Source organism: Mesoplodon bidens (genome assembly GCF_964165515.1).
Source record: "Mesoplodon bidens genome assembly, chromosome: 16".
NCBI classification, from domain to species: domain Eukaryota; kingdom Metazoa; phylum Chordata; class Mammalia; order Artiodactyla; family Ziphiidae; genus Mesoplodon; species Mesoplodon bidens.
The window spans coordinates 29,364,484-29,386,284 of record NC_138173.1 but is presented as its reverse complement, the minus strand read 5'-3'; the positions used below and the strand labels follow the sequence as shown (position 1 = coordinate 29,386,284).

The following is a 21,801-nucleotide window of genomic DNA, read 5'->3' as shown; positions in this document are numbered from 1 at the left end:
GAAGACACAAAACATCTAGAATGTTCATGACCAGATGGAAGGCTATATAAACATTTAAAAATATTAGAGGGGGAAGGGGGTGAGGGGAGGAGAGGAGGTGGAGGAGGGGGCATGGGCTCACACTGCTGAAGTCCACTCACTCTCTGGGCACCTCCTGACAAGTGGAGGGGATCCGCTGTGGACCAAGGAAAGTGGAGGAGCCTGGTGGCAGCCACCCCCTCTTCTGCACTTCCCTGCACTCTCACCTCTCTCAGCCTTGGCCTCTGACACGAGAAAGAGATGCTGGTTGCAAGTTTTGGAGATCCCTGTTTTTTATGGAACACAGTTCTGTAAAATTTTCATAGGATTCCTTGGCAATAACATACACTTGTGATGGACCCTAGAAATACTGCTATGTTAGGATTGGGTTCTGATTCCGAAAGATTTTCAAGAAAGAGTCCCTCTGCCATCAGTACTGGCACACTGGTCAGCAAGAGAGAAGTAGAGCTAGAGAACAACACAGAGGAAGAAGAGGACCTTCGCAAGTGGAATCGGGAAAGAAACATCGAAGCAGGGAAAGATGATGGTTTGACTGATGTACAGCAACAGTTTTCAGTGAAAGAAACAGATTTTACAGAGGGAAATTTAAAACTGAAAATTGGCCTTCAGGCTAAGAGAACTAAAAAACCTCCAAGGAACGTAGAGAACTATGTATGTCGACCTGCCATAAAAACAACCCTCAAGCACCCAAGAAAAGCACTTAAAAATGGAAAGATGACAGATGAAAAGAATGAACACTGTCATTTCAGTGGTGTTCTCTGATGCACAAACGTTTTCAATTTTGATGAACTCCAAGTTGTCTGTTTTTTCTTCTATTGCCTGTGCTTTGGTGTCATAGCCAAGATATCACTGGCAAATCGAACATCATGAAGGTTTTCTCCTATGTTTTCTTCTAAGCGTTTATAGTTCTGGCTCTTATGTTTAGGTCTTTGAGAGATTTTCAGGTATCCATCTCACCCTGAACTTGCTCCCTGAGTTCAGAAACTGATTAAGATAGCAAAGCATACTTTGGACATGGGAAATTGTTATAAAAATTGTAATGAATAAGCTATGGATATTGGACTAGCAACTATTATTTTGATTAGGTAATACATTCCTATGATTCAGAATTTAAAAGATAAAAAAGGAAACAATAAAACATTGTTACCATCATTACCCTTCTCTCCTCTGAGTACTCAAATCCATTTCGGAATCTCCTTTTAGGTAATCATGTGATCACCCCCTACTAACTATGATAGCTAGTTAAGCAGAACAAGAACAACAATTTCTCAACCCAAATGAAGAAAAGTGTTCTGTATATTGAAATTGTCTTACTTGGAAAATAAATAGAAACAAATTGTTTGGAACGAAAATTGGTGCAAAGAAACTTCCAGGAGCATAACTCCATCAGTGCCTTTGATATCTTCCACAAATATATATATATATATATATATATATATATATATATATATATATACACACACACAAACAAGCAAATACATGCCAAACCCCCCATTTAAAAATATAGATGGTACCATACTGTAAAAAAAAATTAGAAGAACTTACTTGAAAAAAATGCCAATAATAGATATTTTAAATTAATTACATTATTTTTACATGATTTTCTTTTAAAATGTATAGAAATAGTATAAAAATATGTCAACTCATGGTGAGATTAAGAATGATTAATTTATTCATATAATTTTATCTAACTTAAATGGGCTTATTCTTTTTTATTAGAAATAACAAAATCCTTTTTCTGACTTGCAAATTCTTTCTTCCCTTAGCTTGGAATTCCCAGGAATCATTGACTGTTTTCTCTCATTCGTCATAAATCAAGATACTAAATTCTGTTGTCTACCTCTCAGATGCATCTAACCACTGTCCCATCCTTCTTAACTCTACTATCAATATTTCCACTCTAAACTTTAAAAATAGCTTCCTCTATGGTTTCTCTGCTTCAAGCCTCATTTCTTCAACACATCTTTCACAATACCAACAGAATCATTTTCCTAAAATATGTATCAGATCATTAACCCTCACTTTTCAAGGCAATAAGAGTTGAAAAGTAAAAACAAACAAAAAAGTAAAAGTAGCACCTTTGAAATGCTATTTGGAGAGCCCTGATGTCGCATCTTAGCATCTCTACTACTTACTGGCTACAAGGACTTGGGCACTTGAAGCATGAAATGGTAGCACACTTTCTGAAAGGCCTTCCTTGATTGTTACTTATAGAGACTTAGGCCAGAGCCCTAAATCAGGCCGGGCTCTTGACTCTCATTCCCCAGTCCATGCTCCTGCTCTTGTGTGGGCTCCAGCCACACCTGAGATGACTTATCTCAAGATACACAATCTTATCATGCCTCACTGATGTACATGTATTCTTTTAATCAGATACCCACTGAAATACTGGTTCAAATTCTACTTTCTCTGCAAAATCTTTTAAAACCAGATTTAGTTATTTCATCCTCCAGAATCCTCTAATTGAATGTTTAAGTCTCTATTATAGCCATTGCTTAATTCCGTCATCTTTTCACCCTTTGTGACACATATGCTTGCTCCATTAGAATGTAAGTTCTTAGTGATTCAGGATTAGGTTATTTATGTTTTGACTAACAAGTGATGGGGTAACCAACTCATCCAGTTTGCTGAGGTTTTTCCTGGTTTGAGCATCAAAAGACCTCATCCTGAGAATCCCTTTAGGGCAAACCAAGGAATACAGCCTCCTAATGTACAGCACAGTTCAAAGCCTAAAGCAGGGTTATAAAGTGTCACTGGAATAGTCAAGAACTTTGGTTAGCTTTCATAAATGAATCTCTAAAGATTTCTTCACTGTGTGGTCCTTAACCTACGATTCTTGGTCGATGTTACTGTGAAGTATTGAATATTATATTTCCTTGGTCATCCTATATTGAGAAAATTTGATTATTTCAAGAGATTAAAACAATCTTAAAATAAAATTAGTATTTTGAATATTAAAATGTTATTCTAGTCAGATGGCTAATCTTCAAAGATAGGAGAAATTGAAATGCTGCTGGAAAGTGTTGAGTAGGAGGGAAGGAAAATAAAACAATCCAAGGCTATATTACATAGTCTCTTCATTAAAATGCTATTGGATTCATTCCTTTGTTTCACACCACTGTGTATAATTATAGTACATAAAAACCTTCAGATCTTCCTGCTATTAGGCATTTAAAAATACCCATTCCAGATTTTCAAAACAAGTTTTACATATACAGTAATTATATCACACGCATGTGCAATGCTTAGATTATATTTATCATACCACCTTAAATTTAGACCATCTCTATTAGGGTTGACTTAATCATTTTCATAATGATGCCCTGAGCATTTCCTAATAGGGCAGGAAGTAATCCTGTTTGATGGGAATTCACAGGCGCTAGACAGACACTTGACTTTGCAACATGTTCTAAAAGAGAAATAACAAAAATAGTTTCAGAACTATTGGACAACTGTCCTGCACACATACGTTTGTTACCTTTTGTTATGGTAACACATCTTCAGGTTCTGCAGAGCACAGCTGGATGCTGCCAGTGTTGGCAAGTCACACGACATGGTGTAACAAACCACGGATTGAGATTCAGAAGACCTAGGTTTCAGTGCAGTTGAGCTCTCTGGTCTCTGACAAGGAGATAATCCTAACCATGTAATTAACTGTGGTGGAAAACTCAAGAATAATTGTGAAAGTGACTTCCAAGTCATAAAGTTGAGGCACCATACTGGGACATTTTTAATTAGGGGTGCACATCAGAATAACCTGCATGCCTTCCAAATTACAGGTGGGCCCCACTCCAAGGCCAAGTGGATCAGAATCTCCTGGGATAGGGATCAGAAATATACTTATTTTTTAAAGGCCCACAGATATTTCTGATGTACTTGCCTTTTTATAAACTATTGGGCCAATACAAGATCATTAGTTTTCTAGAATGATGGACCTGAAATCAAATCCCTTCCAAATCTCTTAATACTGTTGTGACTTTGAAATATACATTAATATGTTGAGCCTCAGTTTCTCTAGTTTGAAAACTGGAGATATAAACACTTCTTTGTGTAGAGATGTAGGTAAAACATCTAGGTCAGATGTCTGATAAGTAATCTAAATACCTGAAGATCATAAGACAAAAGGGAGTGTTGGTGACTGTGGCTAATTGGAGAATGCATGCCTTAATTAAACATATTTTAAAAAATTACTGTAAAGACTGACCCGGTCACACAAAATGTATCTGCAGGCATGACATTTGGTTTTTACCCCTAACATACTGGCCAGTAAATAACCAATTCTCAAGTACTATATAAAATATAAAATCCTGAACTGTCTGAAAGTATGTTTCTATATGTATGTGTAAGATACTGGTAAATACAGGATTATATATTGATTCAGCAAATATTCAGTGCCCATTATATACTTGTAAGTCCAGATAGAGATACTAAAAGAAATAATTCAAAGAGTTTACAGCCGAGAGAGAGAGAGACAGAGAGACAGAGAGAGGCAGAAGATAAATTAAAACATGTCCATTACTAACAAAACTGATTCTACCAAACCTACATTTCCACGTCTTATTTTTTATTAACATTCTACCCAGGTATTTGTGACTGTCTGAATTCTTATATACAGTTTTTAAACATCGCTAATGACTAGAAATATTTGGAATTTTAAGTAATTTTTTTTAGAAACAGAGTATATTTTAACTAGATTGACATGGTATTTTGTTGTGAAATAAGAAGGCTAATTAATGCTATGGCTCCTTCCAGGTTTAAGATTCTATAATTAGGAAGTAATAAATCGTGGAATCATCACTTAAGAGGAACCACTGACCAAATGACTCAGAGTCATTCTTAGAGCTGGAGCATCTCTTCACATATTTGGGGAAAATTTTCATCATGTGAGATCGTCTTGGAACCTAAAAAGTACAAAGCCTGGCAGTTTTCTCATTCAGTTAAAATTGGACTGTCCCCTGTCATCATCACAGGTCAGATTTTCCGAACTCATCTAAAATCTGAGCAAAATATATATATATATATATATATATTTTGCGGTACGCGGGCCTCTCACTCTCGTGGACTCTCCCGTTGCGAAGCACAGACTCGGGACGCACAGGCTCAGCGGCCATGGCTCACGGGCCCAGTCGCTCCGCAGCATGTGGGATCTTCCCGGACCGGGGCACGAACCCGTGTCCCCTGCATCGGCAGGCGGGCTCTCTACCACTGTGCCACCAGGGAAGCCCTGAGCAAAATAATTTTACAAAGCCTACTGCTAACATTTATTTCAAATCATGACTCCTCCACTTTTTAGATCTGTGACTTAGGCAAATTGCTGCACTTAAGTTTTTGTTTCCTCATCCTTAAAATGGTGATGATCAGAACTGAATAAGACTTGTCATGAGGGTTAAATGAGACAATGTTTGTAAAGCACTTAGCAGAGCCTTGGCATATAGCAATAGTTCATAAATGGTGTCTAGCATTTGGATTATCATTTTTACTGTTACACAACTATGGCCGTGTTGTCTTAAAGCTCAGGAATCTTTAGTGTCTTCATAATTACCCATGCCAGACAGTTTTGCAGGAGGCTTCCCTGCTTGCAAATCCTCTCTCACAGGCAACCATTCAAGATTATGTATAAACTCGGATCTGACTCAGTCCAAAGCTCAAGTGCATTCTACTTCACCCCAACTGTTATGGAGAGGAATTAATCTTGGGAACAAACCTGGCCTTTTCTTTTGTCTCTCCTATATTTGGGGTTTCTGCTAAAGATTTTATTTTTAAGGAAAGGTCTTGCAGATACCAACAAAACACACACGCACACACATACACACACACACACACGAAAAATACTCTGATGTGATAAAGGCCAGTTTCATTAGCCTGGTCACTGAAGACTCCATTATCTGGTTGGATTTTACTTCTCTAGCCTCCCTTCCCCATTTCTCTCCTGTCCTTTTTGCACAGCCTACTCCAGCCCAAACTGACCAGTTATTCCTCATGTAAGCAGAATCCTTCCCTCTTCATGCGTCAACCCCAGATGTTCAGCCTTCTCCCGAATCTCCAAATTCTACTCCATTTCCAGGCTTGGCAACAATGTCGGCCCTTCCAGAATTCTCAAAAGAAGTGCTTGGGCTTTAGACTGAGTTGGACCCAAGTTCATATCTGATCTTCATCCCTGACTAGTTGTATATTGGTGGAGTCTTTAAAAATGTCAGCCTCTGTGTCTTGCCTATAAATAAAATTCCATACTACAGTGCTGATAGGAGGATTGACTGCACAAACAAGGAACATAGGCACTAACAACATGTCTCAGGGACATCAGTGGTTCCTGCCTGGAATTATGATCATTTCTTCTACTTGCTTATTTATGGAAATGGTACAGAAAAACTGGATCACTATGTGGGAAGAACAATTTGAGCTGGATCTCTAGTCTCATTCCTTACACCAAAATAAATTTTAGATGAATCAAAGTTTTAAATGTAAAAAATGAAACATCAACAACAACAGCAAAAAAATGGAAGAAAAGACAGGTGAGTTTATTGATGAGCTGGAGTGGAAAAGGCCTTTCTAAGCAGGACACAATAATCAAAAGATTGTACAATGAAAAGGCTGCCGATTATAGCTAATTAAAAAATTTCAATGTTCCTACAGCAAACAAACAATATAAAAATAAAATTATATCAAACTGAGAAAATAAATTTTCAACCCATATGATGAAAGGTTAACTTTCTTAATTTAAAAAGAGCTTTTATATATAAACAAAAAATGCTGAATACCCCAATAAAAAAAATTGACAAAGTATTTGGTCAGGAAGCAAATAAAAGTATTTGATCGGGTAGCAAATATACATGACTACTTAAGTGTGAAAAGATGTTCCCTTTTGCTAATAAAAAATATAAATTAAAGCAGAGATACAGTTTTTAACCTATTGGAAGGGCAAAACTTAAGAAGGTAGTATGTGATGTTGGTAATGGTTAGGGCTACAGGCCTTCTCATGCGGTGCTGGGATGGTTCAACTTAGTAAATTTTGTTAAGATAAAAATGGGGCATTCCTTTGATTCACTACTCACACTGCTAGAAATTTAGCTTAGAAATAAATTCAAGGCCTACACAGTAATAAGCTAGCTGCAAAACATTTTGTAATTAAAAAAAAGTTAGCTAGTTGTTAATAGATGCCTGATAAATGGAGTCATGATATGTACCAAACACGGACTTCTACGCAGTTATTTAAAAAAGTATGACATTGATGAGGATATTTCTAACAAATATTAAGTGGGAAAAAACTGATTCCATTCGTATAAATTGAAACTGTGGGGGTAGGGTGGGTTGAGTGTGCATCAATATACATACACAAGGTACTTTTTTTTTTTTTTGAAAAATAATAAGAAACTGAGGGGACTTCCCTGGTGGCGCAGTGGTTGAGAGTCCGCCTGCCGACGCAGGGGACACGGGTTCATGCCCCGGTCCGGGAAGATCCCACATGCCGCGGAGCGGCTGGGCCCGTGAGCCATGGCCGCTGAGCCTGTGCTTCCGGAGCCTGTGCTCCGCAACGGGAGAGGCCACAACAGTGAGAAGGCTCGCGTACCGCAAAAAAAAAAAAAAAAAAAAGAAAGAAAAAGAAACTGAGAAGTACCTACTTTTAGGGAACAGAACTGAGTGGGGAAGGAGGGGACATGTGGAATAAAGGGCCCTGGATCTAGTAATCATAACTTTGTATATTACATCTAAATTGTATATACATGATAAACAGCTCATCTATTGCGGGCATTTGTTCCCAGTTTGTCAGCTAAGACAACTAGAGAAGCTCAAAGTTTTGAGTGCTGGATATAATCTATTAACGGATTAAGAAATACAATTTGCTATTGTGTAGAAGTTCAAACATTTTTTAAAAAGAAGGGCCTTCACACTGAAAGACTGGAACCACTGGTGATGGAGAGGGATAAAAATAAAACACATATAACTGATGGGAACTCCTTATGCTGTTGAAGAGGAATCCGGAAAGGGTAGGTGTGGCTTTAAGAACGATTTGTGATATTTCAACCCCACCCTGACAAGCGATCTGAAAACGTCGCATAATATCTACCTTCACGCCTCAGCAGTACTTATTTTTTAGAATGAAAACTGAAAACACTGCTTTACACGGAGGCCATTGCAACCTATCTAATCACGTTTATAAATAAATGAAATCTATATTCTAACAGTGAAAATGCAGCTCTGTGAGCTTATCAGTTGCTCAGAATTGAAAGTATTCAAACTTTCAAACAGTAGAAGAGGTCTTAAGCCTCATGTCAGCGTAACACCCCACCTGTTAACTGTTCGGGGTTGTTTGCACAATCACACTGGGGAGGAGTAGGGCCTCCTGCTACCACTTACGTCATGTATGTGAAAAAGGTGCTCAGGGGCTCCAGGGAATGATTCCGGAAATACTCAAATTCTCTGCATAGCTTTTTTCTCATCTCCGTGTCAATAATGGAAACAGTAAGAGGATTTGTTTGGTTAGCCAAGAAGTTGCCATAATCAGTGGTCTGGAGATGAATTTTCAGATCTGAAATTAAATGAAACCCCAAATCAGGTTAAATGTTGAACATGCATGAATAACCTTTACAACATTAATTGACAGTATGGTAACTTTATGACAAATGAAATGCATATTTAATTATTATCTTATTAGACCTTAACATAAGGTCTACATATGATTTAGATTTGAGCATCAATCTCTAAAGCAATAAAAAATTCATGTTAACACCGTATAGTACGACATAACAATTTTTAATTACCTGAAAAAATCTAGAATTATTTAGCACAGCTCAAAAGAACGTAAAAAACCACCTAGTCCAGAGATTGCAAATTGGTTTTACCTGAGCCAACTTAGTCATGTGAAAATAGTGCTAGGAAAACTGTTTGAGGATACTAAGCCTCCATCTCAGCTTGATGGAAAAGAAAAGTTTATTACTAATATTTACCATGGCTATGGGAGGGCAGCCACAAATATCCTTTGACTACAGGTGAAGAAATTGAGTTTCAGCAGGTCTAAATGGGAGTTATATAGTAGTGGAGCTTAAACTAGGAGATGGGTCTCCTTACTCTTGAATTCCAACATCATTTCCATGGGACCATGCTAGATGTCCTTTAAATGGCAATGCTTTTGGTTGCCAGATAATTTGATTTCCAACTTCATTTATTGTCACTTCATCCTGAACAAACCATTTGTTTTCCAGCCCTACACTTCTGTTAATACTGATCCCATCTAACGCTATAGAATTGGCCCCCTCCCCTTTTTAGATTGCTCATTATAATGTATCCTTCAGCATTAAAATAATAGTTACCAGTGATTGAGTGCTTATTGCGTATCAGGCATTGTGTCAAGTGTGTATTATCTCATTTACTACTCATGGCAACCCTATGAGTTAGAAATGATTTTTAGCCCCTTTTACAGATAAGAACCCTGCAGCTCAGAGAGCTTAATAACTTGCTCAAAATCACGTCGATAAATGGACTCAAAGCCAGCCTCATATCTTAAAAATCTGTAATTTATTGACAATCAGTTAAATCAGATTATCAGTTGTTCTGTAAAGCCTTAATTCTGTCTGGCAGAACTATTCAATCTCACACTGAATTTCAAAGTACTTGGATAATATTTCTAGCACAGCTCCTGTCCCAGCATATTATAAAGTCTTAATATGTTAACTCCAAAAATGCAGTTCTGCTTTCTTAGTTACATCTTTTAGTTATATCTTTTATCTTTTGGTTCCTTGTGCAGTACCCAATGTATAAGTGTTCTTAAATATCTGAATATCAAAAATGTCTTTGGGGGCTTCCCTAGTGGCGCAGTGGTTGAGAGTCCGCCTGCCGATGCAGGGGACATGGGTTCGTGCCCTGGTCCGGGAAGATCCCACATGCTGCGGAGCGGCTGGGCCCGTGAGCCATGGCCGCTGAGCCTGCGCGTCCAGAGCCTGTGCTCCGCAACGGGAGAGGCCACAACAGTGAGAGGCCTGCGTACCGCAAAAAAAAAAAAAAAAAAAAAAAAAAAAAATGCTAAGAACCTTGATATTTGGGAACATAGAAAATAAGAGCAAGATGCATAGGGATGAGAGCAAAAAAACCTAGGAGAGTTTTCAGAAGAAGGTTAAGCCAGAGGTGAGCCTTAAGGTACTATGTAAGAGCGCAAGGAAGGCATTCCATGAATTAGTATGGGTATGGTGGGTGCAAGAAACTCAAAACAGTTCAGTGTGGTTTGAAGCACTTAGTGGGAGAGAAGGAGGGGTAAGAAGTGAAGACAGAGAAATAAGCAGGGGCTATCCCCAGGAAGGCTTGGTGTGACTTCCTTGATCCTGAGGATAACAGGGAGCCCCTGTGGGCTATGAACTAATTGCTCTGTAAGCTGGGGGGAGGGTGGATTTTCAGTTAGGCACTCAAGTGGCTCTTGAGTCTCTGAGATTCAGCAGACAGGCATTCTTCCTCAGTGTCTGGAGTAGGTCATGAATCAGAAATGCTCTTCATCTGATTGACTGCAGAACTTACTTGCTCAATTACCTATTTAATTAAATTAATTAAAAAAAATCATACTCTTTTGCTATGTCTTCATTGGCTTTTATTTTGACAGTCAGATTTTTATACAGTTTGACAGTTTGCCTTCTCAGCACTGAGGAATATTTGCCAACAGAAGTGACACAAATGATATTTCTTCCAAAACCATGGTATATTGCTCATGTGACATATGGTTCGTTTAAGCAAAATAACTTCCATACCTTTCAGCTGCCAGTGAGATTCTGAAATTAAATGTCTCAAGTGTTTCAGGGCTTCCCTGACGGTGCAGTGGTTAAGAATCCACCTGCCAATGCAGGGGACACGGGTTCAATCCCTCGTCCAGGAAGATCCCACGTGATGCGGAGCAACTAAGCCCGTGTGACACAAATACTGAGCCCGTGTGCCACAACTACTGAAGGCCACGTGCCTAGAGCCCTTGTTCCACAACAGAGTAGCCCCCACTCCCTGCAACTAGAGAAAGCCCGAGTGCAGCAATGAAGACCCAATGCAACCAAAAATAAATAAGTAAAATAAATAAATTTATATTAAAAAAAATGTCTCAAGTGTTTCAGACCTTGTAAGCAATCTTGTAATACTGTGCCTGGTGGAGAGACAGTTGAGATAGAAGGAGCCCTGTCTCACCAGCCCCAAGATGATCCAAGGGACACTTGCAATCAGATCCTAAGAAAATCTTAAGAACTGAAATATTTGCTGAGATAATATCATTATCTGTCAGTAATGACAATAATGCTTATAGTTTTATAGTTTTAAAAATAGGATCACATATTTTTCCTCACATTTCCCTAAATGCTTAACTAAATAGATATGTGATGAATAGAGCTTTGTGGTCAAATACATTTGGAATAAAAAGGCTTCTTAACTGCAGGAACTGAAAGCCTTTAATACATTAATTTGAATGATTTCTTTAGAAAGAGTACAGTACAGAACCTCCCAAGCCACCAGAAATCAACGGAGACACCCACACAGCACACTTTGGAAAATTACACTCCTTTCTTATCCAGAGTAGTGTGTCAAGTGGCATTTTTTTCTTTTTTTATTCAAATGAGGAACTGTGAGATCACTACCAACTAAATCAATTTTATAGGTCCCAGATGTAATAACATAAAAGGAACAGATTGAGCTATTATAACAAATATCTGAGTATATCACCCAGAGTAGTGTATACGCAATGTGCCCGCATGTGTGTACACAGGGTCATAAAGTAAAAATGCATCTTCTGTGGGCTGCAGTTCACTGGGTTCAGGGAATTATCTGAGATCTCTTGGCCAGTGAGGCAGGACAACTATCTGGTTGTTATCTCTTCTTTATTAATTTGTTGGATAGATCTTTTTTTATTTTTATTTTTTCTGTGCAGCTTCCTGTTGATACTCTATAAAAATGAATGTCCAAGGGCTTCCATGGTGGCGCAGTGGTTGAGAGTCCACCTGCCGATGCAGGGGACATGGGTTCGTGCCCCGGTCCGGGAGGATCCCACATGCCACGGAGCGGCTGGGACCATGAGCCATGGTCGCTGAGCCTGCGCGTCCGGAGCCTGTGCTCCGCAACGGGAGAGGCCACAACAGTGAGAGGCCCGTGTACCACAAAAAACAAAACAAAACAAAAAAACCCATAGATTTAGAAACCGATGCTCAGAGAAATAACTTGTTCATGTTTTCTATGCTTACAAGTATTTGACTGAAGATTCAAACGTACCTCCTCATCCAATATTTTGAAGCTCCATAATTAGACTTTCAAGGGCCTTCAACAAATTTCCCAACCTAAATTCTTGCCTTATTCTCCAAGTATGCTAGTATTGCAGCCAAACTGCTTTACTCCTCACCCATATGCTTTTATTGTTTTCTATCTATAGTTCATTAATCCTCCCTAAGAACCTAGGATGTCTTGCCATATCAACTCCCCTCCACCCACCTCCTATTCCTTATCTCACTGGCATTTTCCCAACCTACTGTCTTTCAAGATTTGGTTCACTTTCAAATATATTTTCTATCTATTGGTTTAAACTCTTCTTATATTTTTAATTGTTTTGTTTATTTATAGAATGAATATTTCCAAAACAAACCAGTGCTTTTGAAGGCAAATAAAATCAGCTACTTAGAATCATATACCAAACACCATTAACCATAACCAAGACATGGAAGGATTATTTTAGGAATTCAAGAGTCCAGCAGAAGAGGGTAAATTAATTCTTGTTGTATATACACTGCAGTTCAGGGCGTGTTCTTATGACTTCCCAGGAATTCCTATGGTTTACAGTTTACAAAACATCTTCAGAAATTTCTAATTCCCCTGGTAACTGGGAGTTAGGCCAGGGAGATACCATCTAAGCATCAGATAAGAAAGCACCATGACTAAAAGTTAAGCAGCTGGCTTAACACCCCAGAGCCAGAAAGTAGAAGAGCCAGGACTTAAACTCAAACATGCAGACATTTCTAATGCGTATTTTCAGATTCTTACTATGTGCAAAACATAGCCTTGGGCTAGAGAAGCTAGGAGACAAAAAAGTATAAGGTGTGGTTTCTACTCTTAAAACAAAAGTCTTTTTTTTAAAAAAATTCAGTTTTATTGAAGTATAACCAACAAATAAAATGGTAAGACATTTAAAGTGTACATTGTGGTGATCTGATATACATTTACATTGTGAAAGAATTCTCCCACCTAGTTAATTAACACCAGACATATTTATAGTTTCTGCCCTTAAGGCTTAAATTTAGAAGGGGACAGATTCATTTATTCATTCAGGAGGTAAGCCCTTAACTGATCATTCAGAGGACTAGATAGATAAACGAGACAAATGTCCTGCCCCAGGGTGACATACTTACGCAAATATCACAGATGCTACACAGAATTAGGTCCATTACAAGGCACAATAGAGCACAAAATTGAGATTAGTCAATTCTGTCCCCATAGGGATACAGGAGAAAAGGGTTTATAGAGAAATTGACTTGGAAGTGGAGACTTTAAAGAGGAATGGGTGTTCTCCAGGCAAGCAGGATGGTGAATGGAATTTGTGGCTGAAGGAATAACTGTAGAAGGGCAGAAGGGTTCTGAGGAAACGCTTACCAGGTAGAGATAGGACAGACTGCTCCAGCTTTTAAACTGAGTGAAGTTTATCCTGCCCGATGAAAGTATTTTTGAACAGAAAAGTGATGGTATTGTATATGCGTTTTTAACACAAGGCAGAGAAAATAAGTACTATAAATAGAGGTACAAATAATGTCTAAAGGAGCTTGGTGAAAGCCCTTTGAAATAAGAGTCTTCCTTCTATATGAATTTTTTAATTTAAAAATAGGTAGCAGGGGGATTTCTCTGGTGGCACAGTGGTTAAGAATCCGCCTGCCAATGCAGGGGACACGGGTTTGAGCCCTGATCCAGGAAGATCCCACATGCCGTGGAGCAACTAATCCCATGTGCCACAGCTACTGAGCCTGCGCTCTAGAGCCCGCAAGCCACAACTACTGAGCCCGCGTGCCACAACTACTGAAGCCTGTGTGCCTAGAGTCCGTGCTCCGCAACAAGAGAAGCCACCGCAATGAGAAGCCCGCACACCACTACGAAGAGTAGCCCCTGCTCGCCACAACTAGAGAAAGCCTGCGCGCAGCAACGAAGACCCAACATAGCCACAAATAAATAAATAAATAAATAAATAAATAAATAAATAAATAAATAAAATTAAAAAAAATAGGTAGCAGGTATAAATACAGGTAAACAATGAAAGGTCTCCTACTATCCACCACCCCCACCACTCATTACCAGCCCCAGTAAATTACTAGTTTTAGTTTCATTTGAATCCTTTCACAGTTTCTTTGTATCGAGACAATCATATAGAAAATACATTTTAAATGTATGTGCCTTTTTCAGTAAAGAGTATCCGTGTGCTACACAGTTCTTCCCCTTGCTTTCCTCACTTAATACATCTCAGCTATCTTTCCATATCAGTCCTCTTAGACTGTGTGTGTGTGTCCTCATGCTTTTTTCTTTTCTTTCTTTCTTTTTTTTCTTTTCTTTCTTTCTTTTTGTAGCCACAGAATATCCCATTATGTGACTGTTCCATAATTTATCTAACCAGTTCCCTGCCAATCGATATTTCATTTCTTTTTCATTTTCTGCTATTCCCAGCAATGCTACATGAAGTACCAGGTCAAGTGTACATGCATTTGGAATTTTGAGGCCCAACTGCTATCATTAAGGGGTTCTTATTTTTTCAATATTTTTATTCTCTAGAGTTGGAGCCCTTTTAGGGCAGGGACTATTTCTTTTCCATCTTTACTTCCTCGGCTCTAACGAGAAAGTGCTTAATATATGAATGAATTCCCATGTGAAGGCACAGTTGGAAAGTAATGAAGGTCATGTCCCTTGAAAAGGAAGTAATTGTTCGTGAGCTATAATCACCTCCTCTCATCCCCTTCCCAAAAATGATGGCAAAGAGAACGAGGTAAAGGCTGGGTCCAGAGCGCTCTTACCATACCCTGAGAGCCAGAGATCACTTTCACCATATATTTTAGAAAAGGCTATTTCTTACTAAATTCTAAAGCTCTGAAGTATTCATTTTACCACTTTGTCCTTTTTCTGAAGAGGAAAGAATACTTACAAAAGTCTTGTTTGTAATTAAAAAAAAATCTGATGAAAATAGCAGTGTTGCCATGAAAAGAAATGGAGGGGCTTCAAAGGTATGTCACTAAGTGAAAGAAGCCAGTCTGGAAAGCCTACATACTTACTGTATGATTCCAATTAGGTGACATTCTGGAAAAGACCAAACTAGGGAAGCAGTAAAGGGATCAGTGGTTGCCGGGCTGGGGGTCAGGGAGGGGGAGAATAGTCAGAGTATAGAGGAATTTTAGGGCAGTGAAAATACTCTGTATAATACAATAGTGGTGGATACACATTATACATTTGTCCAAACCCATAAAATGTACAACACCAAGAGCAACTGAAATGTCAACTCTGGACTCTGGGTGATTACCACGTATCAGTGTAGGTTCACTGATTATAAAAATGCACCACTCTGGTGTGGGATGTTGATAAGGGGGAGGCTATGCATGTGTGGGAGTAGGTGTTACATAGGAAATCTCTGTCTTTCCTCCTTAATTTTTTTTTTTTTAATGCGGTACGCGGGCCTCTCACTGCTGTGGCCTCTCCCGTTGCAGAGCACAGGCTCCGGACGCGCAGGCTCAGCGGCCATGGCTCACGGGCCCAGCTGCTCCACGGCATGTGGGATCCTCCTGGACCGGGGCACGAACCCGTGTCCCCTGCATCGGCAGGCGGACTCTCAACCACTGCGCCACCAGGGAAGCCCTTTCCTCCTTAATTTTGTTGTGAACCTACAACTGCTCTAAAAAAAGTTTTAATTAAAAAAATTAGCAGTGTTCATTCTTCTAAAGACTATTTTATGTCCCGTTAACATTATTATTTTGGTTCAAGTTAATTTTAAAGAACTTGTTTTGAAAGTTACTTTTTAAGAATTTTCTATGTGAATATAGCCGCCAAGCAGTACCATCGACACAGGCCATGTGAACTGGCTTCCTCTCCTGTCCCCTGGAAGGACTGAGTCACAGAGGGTCCTAGTGACTGGTTCAGGTCACTGTTAGTCAGGGTCAGGCCTTGGAGTGGATGAGTATTTCTGACCACACTCACACAATCATAAATACTAGGGTTTTTCAAAGCTTTTCTGGACAATTTTCATATTTCTCTCTTCCAAATTTACCTGAAACCTTATATGTTCCTGGTAAGTGGTTCTAAAACAACTTGTTGGTATCAGGACACTTTTCTTTTAAAGACTAGAGGACTTCAAAAGACTAAAGGCAAATATAAGCTTTGCCAAGTTAGCTTTCCTTTACAGAAAATGCCTGCTTCAACACATAGTACTATCCTGACACTGTTTTACCTACTCTTCTTTACCCATAATTTGTATGGTGCATATTATGTGAGAAAGTAAACAAATCCTAAAATCCTTAACTTCTGTCTCAATGAGTGTCCTTGAGTTCTTCTCTTCATGTCTTAAGCCAGGTCGGAAGGTGGCTGGGTTTCTCTCAGTACACTCACAGATGCAACAGTTGCACTGCTTTTCACCAGTGATTTATTTCCCAACATCTTATAAAATAAACAGGCAGGTCAGACATTATTTTCTATATCAAAATGGAGCTGAGAGCAACATGGACCTATTCCTATATCTTCCATTCATGCTCAGGAGGCAGACATTTTAGTGGAAAAGCAGATGCAGATGTCTGCATACTCCACCCCTGACAAGGTGGTTAGATTAGTCACAGCCACTCTAAGCCTCAGAGTCCTCAACAGTTAACTGAGGAGATGAAACCCTTACTTTATTTAGATTGATTTTCTCATGCATCATTATAACCTATAGTTTGATGGCTCATATTTGGTATTCCTAAGGGTCTCCAAACAGATTGGCAACAGATTCAAACACAGTTGTAAAACGAATGGTTGAAAAAATATATATATATATATTAATTGGAGGAAAGAAAGGTAGAAACTATGAGATACAATGACAATAAAGCAATGGTGTACATAAGACGGTTTCTTACTTGGGGTGCAGGATGACTTCAGGTGGTCCATGACTGCCTGATGTTATATGGAAAATTCTATATGTATGCACCTGTGTGTATTTTTCTAAGAAGTTCATTCTTCAGGTCTTCAAAAGGGTCTGAAACCTTTCCTTCTCCCCAAAACTGAAGCTGAGGGTGGTTCCTCTATGAATTCTTTAGTGAGCTGGTTAAACCTTGCTTTGTATCATGAAGACATTTCATGTATTGTTTATGTTTAAATTTGCATTCCTCAGCCCATTTAAAAGCTTGACTGAAAACTATTGAGAATTCATTCAAATGGCTTCTCTCAGAAGCATTCATTATGCCCTGTGTTCACTAATTTTTTCTACCTTAATTTATGCTGATTATATATATATATATGATTAACATTCTCCAGACACCAAACTCCTAATTAAATATGCTGAAGTGATTTAGGATTTGGGATTATATTGTAATTATTTGTAGCCAACAGAATTAGTTATCATCTACAAGATTTGTCTAGCTTTTTCCACTGCTAATGAAAGGAGAGGGTCTCCCTCAACTTGGGCAGTTCTGCCTTAACTCTGGCTCTAACTGGTCAGAACCATAAAGTGACCTCAGGAACATCAGCCCTACTTGAGAAGCCTGCAAAGTCACCTCCGAGTTTTTGTTTTATTTTGCCTTCTAATACTCTTCCTGGCAGTCTTGATCCTTATTGCTTTCTTGTTTTTTCTAGAATAACCTAGAAGTTTTAAAGCACCCTATTATTGACATTATTATATTAATTTTATAAGCATATGTCAAAGTAAACAAATGTAGTGTTTTTAATAATAAAAATACTATATATTTAAATGTGAAATCTTTGGTAAGTCTTTGAAAATACTGTAGCTTAAAGATAATTTCCAGGGACTTCCCTGGTATTCCAGTGGTTGAGACTCCATCTTGCAATGCAGGGGATGCTTGTTCAATCCCTGGTTGGGGAACTAAGGTCCCACATGCAGCAGGGCAACTAAGCCTTTGTGCCACAACTACTGAGCCCATGTGCTCTAGAGTCTGTGCGCCACAACTAGAGAGAAGCACACATACTGCAGTTAAGACCCCACGCAGTCCAAAATAAATAAATAATTAAAATAAATAATTTTTTTTAAGAAAAAGATAATTTCCAGAATGGGGGGGAAATGAGGAGAAGGGTACGAAGTATTGATTATACAAGATGAATAAGCCCTAGAAATCTACTGTAGAGCATAGAGTCTATAGTTTACACACACACACAAACACACACACACACACACATATAGTAATAACAGAGGGCAGGAGGAAACCTTTGGAGGTGGTGGATGTGTTTATGGCATAGATTGAGGTGATTCCCCAGGTGTATACTTATCTCTAAACTCGTCAAGTTGTGTACATTAAATATGCACAGCTTTTTGCATGTCAATCATACCTCATAAAGTGGTTAAAAAAAAGAGATAATTTCCATTTGTAGAGTGTTTCACAGTTCTTAACACACTCTCTCATGTACTCATGTTATTCCTCCAAACAACTCAGCAAAGCAGGCGTTACCATCAAGTTTTACAAATAAGGAATCAGGCTCAGAGGCTTTCAGCCCCAAGTCACCTACCTATTCCTGGCAGAGGTCAAAGTCAGGACTTTTGAATCTAGGATGGCCTCACCACATACCATGTCTCTTGATCTTTTTCTTAAGCTGCATTAAAGACAAACCTCAAATATACATACTCTCGTGTTAATAGATACTGGTAAGTAGAATAGAATAAAATTCTCTAGACGAAGGTTTAGGGTATTTTTTTTTTTTTTTTTTTGGCCATGGGTCCCTGAACAGTTTGGTGATATCCTTCTCCAGATAATATTTATAAATGTGTAGAACGAGGGACTTCCCTGGTGGCGCAGTAGCTGGGAATCCACCTGCCAATGTAGGTGACACGGGTTTGAGCCCTGGTCCGGGAAGATCCCACGTGCCGCGGAGCAACTAAGCCCATGAGCCACAACTACTGAGCCCACGTGCCACAACTACTGAAGCCCACGTACCTAGAGCCGGGGCTCCGCAACAAGAGAAGCCACTGCAATAAGAAGCCCGCTCACAGCAACGAAGAGTAGCCCCCGCTCGCCGCAGCTAGAGGAAGCCTACACGCAGCAAAAAGGACCCAAGGCAGCCAAAAATAAATAAATAAGTAGGTAGAACGAAAATACATAGTAGTACAAAGGAAACCAAGTATTTTAAAATATAGCTATTAAGATATTTTAAAATGTGTAATAACGTGACTCTTTATTAAGACATTAAATATCAAGGATGAGTGCAATATCTAGTATAATTTTGAAAGAGTGAAAACATAAATGATATCTCAATGTATCTGCAAGAACTGTATGAGGATACGAAAACACTGAATTTCTGTTGGTTACAAAGTACTAACCGCAGTGATTTGTTACCTACATTCATAATGAAAGGAAATGCTACATTTTACTTAGAGAATACTAAAAATAGATTTGTAAGTTTTTTCCTCGTCCAAGTTTATGGACCCCTGAAGTCTGGACCCTGGGCCTAAGAACCCGCCCTGGACTCCCAGGCCCCCTGGCCATGCTTCCAGTGGGCAGCATCAATCCCTTTTTTCCTTTTTAAACGGCGAAAAGAGCGGAGCTTACCTTCCAGGGTCTCACACTGGACCAGGTTGATGTAGTCCTGCTGGGTCAGGAGGCCGGCTTTGCATCCTCGCACCAGGCCCTCCAGGTAGCCATGGTCCGCGTTGAAGTAAAGCTCGGCGCCCTCAAGCATGGGGGAAGCGGTCGCGGCCGGGAGAGGCTGAAACAGCTCTGCGTCCCGGGCAGACCCAGAGGACGTGCACCAGTCTGGAGAGAGTGCTAGCAGTTCTCCGGAGTTACCGGGAAGCGATCTCTCAGCTGATGGTGGGGTTTCGTGACTAGTTTCCTCCGCTTTCAACATAGCCTGCCCAGCCCTGTTTTTACATCAACAGTGAATCAGCTAGATAACCCGAGTGCACCCGGGAGCAAACCCTTGCTGGGAGAGGAGGGTCGTGAGAAGGGCGGGGGGCGGGGGGGGTCAGGGCTCTTTCCCTGCGAGAGCAAATGGCCCCTTCCCCGCTTTGCTATTGGAACCCTTGCTAGAGCAGAATGTTGTGTAAACATTCCTTCCCCGTCTGAGCTTCTGAGCTTTCAATTGTAAATTACATTTGTCCTAAGTGTCCTGAGGACTATCAATAAGAAGAAAGAGAGGGCTTTTTTTTTTTTTTAATTAACTTATATATACATAGAGCAAACGTGAGCAGGCAGTTTGGAGAACCCTGAGAAGCTAATTCAGCAGCACCGTGTTTGTAAAACCAATGACTAGTAATGCCTTAACCTGGTCAAAGGTTCGTAGCTGCTTCCTTCCCCGCGCCCAGTCTTTAGGCAGGGACCAGAAAACAATCCTGGGAGCTGATACACAGTGCTGTGATTCTTAATAATAAGCCACTACCTTTGCAAAATCTGACCCTTTACAAGGCGCTCTTCATTTTCTTTTTCCCATTTGGATCTCAGGATACTCAGATGAGTATCTGGACTGATAGTCTTATTACTCAAATCACAAATAAGGAACCAGCTCTCAGAAGTCGGGAGGCAGCTCAAAATGCACAGCTTAATTAAGCCAGGACGTAACTGTTGTTTCATGCTCCCAAAAGGAATGCTGGTTCTCCCTTACACTTAGCTCTAAAATTGTATCAAATATCCTGAACACTATTTTACATATGTAGTATTTCACTTTCATATATATTGTGTCAAATTCTTAATTGAAGTTAAGGTGCCAGAAATTCTCCAGTCTCTTCTCAGTATTTCCAAGACTGAGCCATGTGGCAGAGCAGTTCTCCCGGGGTCCCTTACCCTGCTACTCTCCGCCCAGGTGCCCCTTCCCAATAAAATCTTTTGCTTTGTCAGTACGTGTGTCTCCTCGGACAATCCATTTCCGAGTATTAGACAAGGGCTCACTTTCTGGCCCTGGAAGGGGCCCGTCCCCATTCCTGTTACAGTTACATTGTGAATTGCAAAAAATTTGAAGAAATAGTCTTTCAGTATTCAAAAAACTGTTTTATTCAGCAAAGAAGCCACACACGTTACATATGGCTTCATTGTTTCATTTTTGGCCTACTCATTAATGTAAGTAAAAATATCAACCAACAGTCACTGGAACTACACTTGTTTGTCAATTGCAACCATAGGTTGGCTACAGATTCTAGAGTTGAACAAAGATAAATGAAAGCATACTGTGAAAATCAATGGAATATAGGGGATTTGTAAGAAAGAGTATTATTTTATTGTTATTTGTAAATTGGGTAATAGGCATCCTTTATATCATAAAATTTATGATAAAAATATATACATATTTTGGGGAGATAGCCAGTTGTTAAATATTTAGAGCACAACACAAAGTCTTCATAGTTTTGCTGAGAACTATCCCTGAATGTCCACATGCTCAAAAAAGAATGGATTTTGTGTGAGTGTGTGCGAAAAACTTCAGTTTGCCATGTTTTATATTTATGAGCAGACAAGTTCCAATGTTTCTTTAAAATGATAGACATCTACTTTCTCCACTATTATGAAATTAGAGGATGAAGCAGGCAAAGTATTTCCTTTTCTTCACATTACTCTTCTAACCTAGCAAAAGCAAAAATGTCTCATTCCTGCTAAAGGTACTTATCAAAAATGAGAT

At 39.3% G+C, this 21,801-nt stretch overlaps 1 protein-coding gene across 1 annotated transcript in view; it reads right to left on the bottom strand.

Moving 5' to 3' along the window:
- Nucleotides 1–19,968, bottom strand: part of ATP6V0D2 (ATPase H+ transporting V0 subunit d2) — a 47,519-nt gene extending 27,551 nt beyond the window's left edge. Inside the window, exons 1-2 of the mRNA XM_081258536.1 lie at nucleotides 19,746–19,968; nucleotides 8,395–8,566 (exon numbers count right to left, since the gene is read on the bottom strand). Of these exons, the coding sequence (XP_081114662.1) occupies nucleotides 8,395–8,566; nucleotides 19,746–19,875 (302 nt within the window). The 5' untranslated portion in view covers nucleotides 19,876–19,968. The remainder of the gene's footprint in view (nucleotides 1–8,394; nucleotides 8,567–19,745) is intronic.
- Between the last annotated feature and the right edge of the window lie 1,833 nt (nucleotides 19,969–21,801).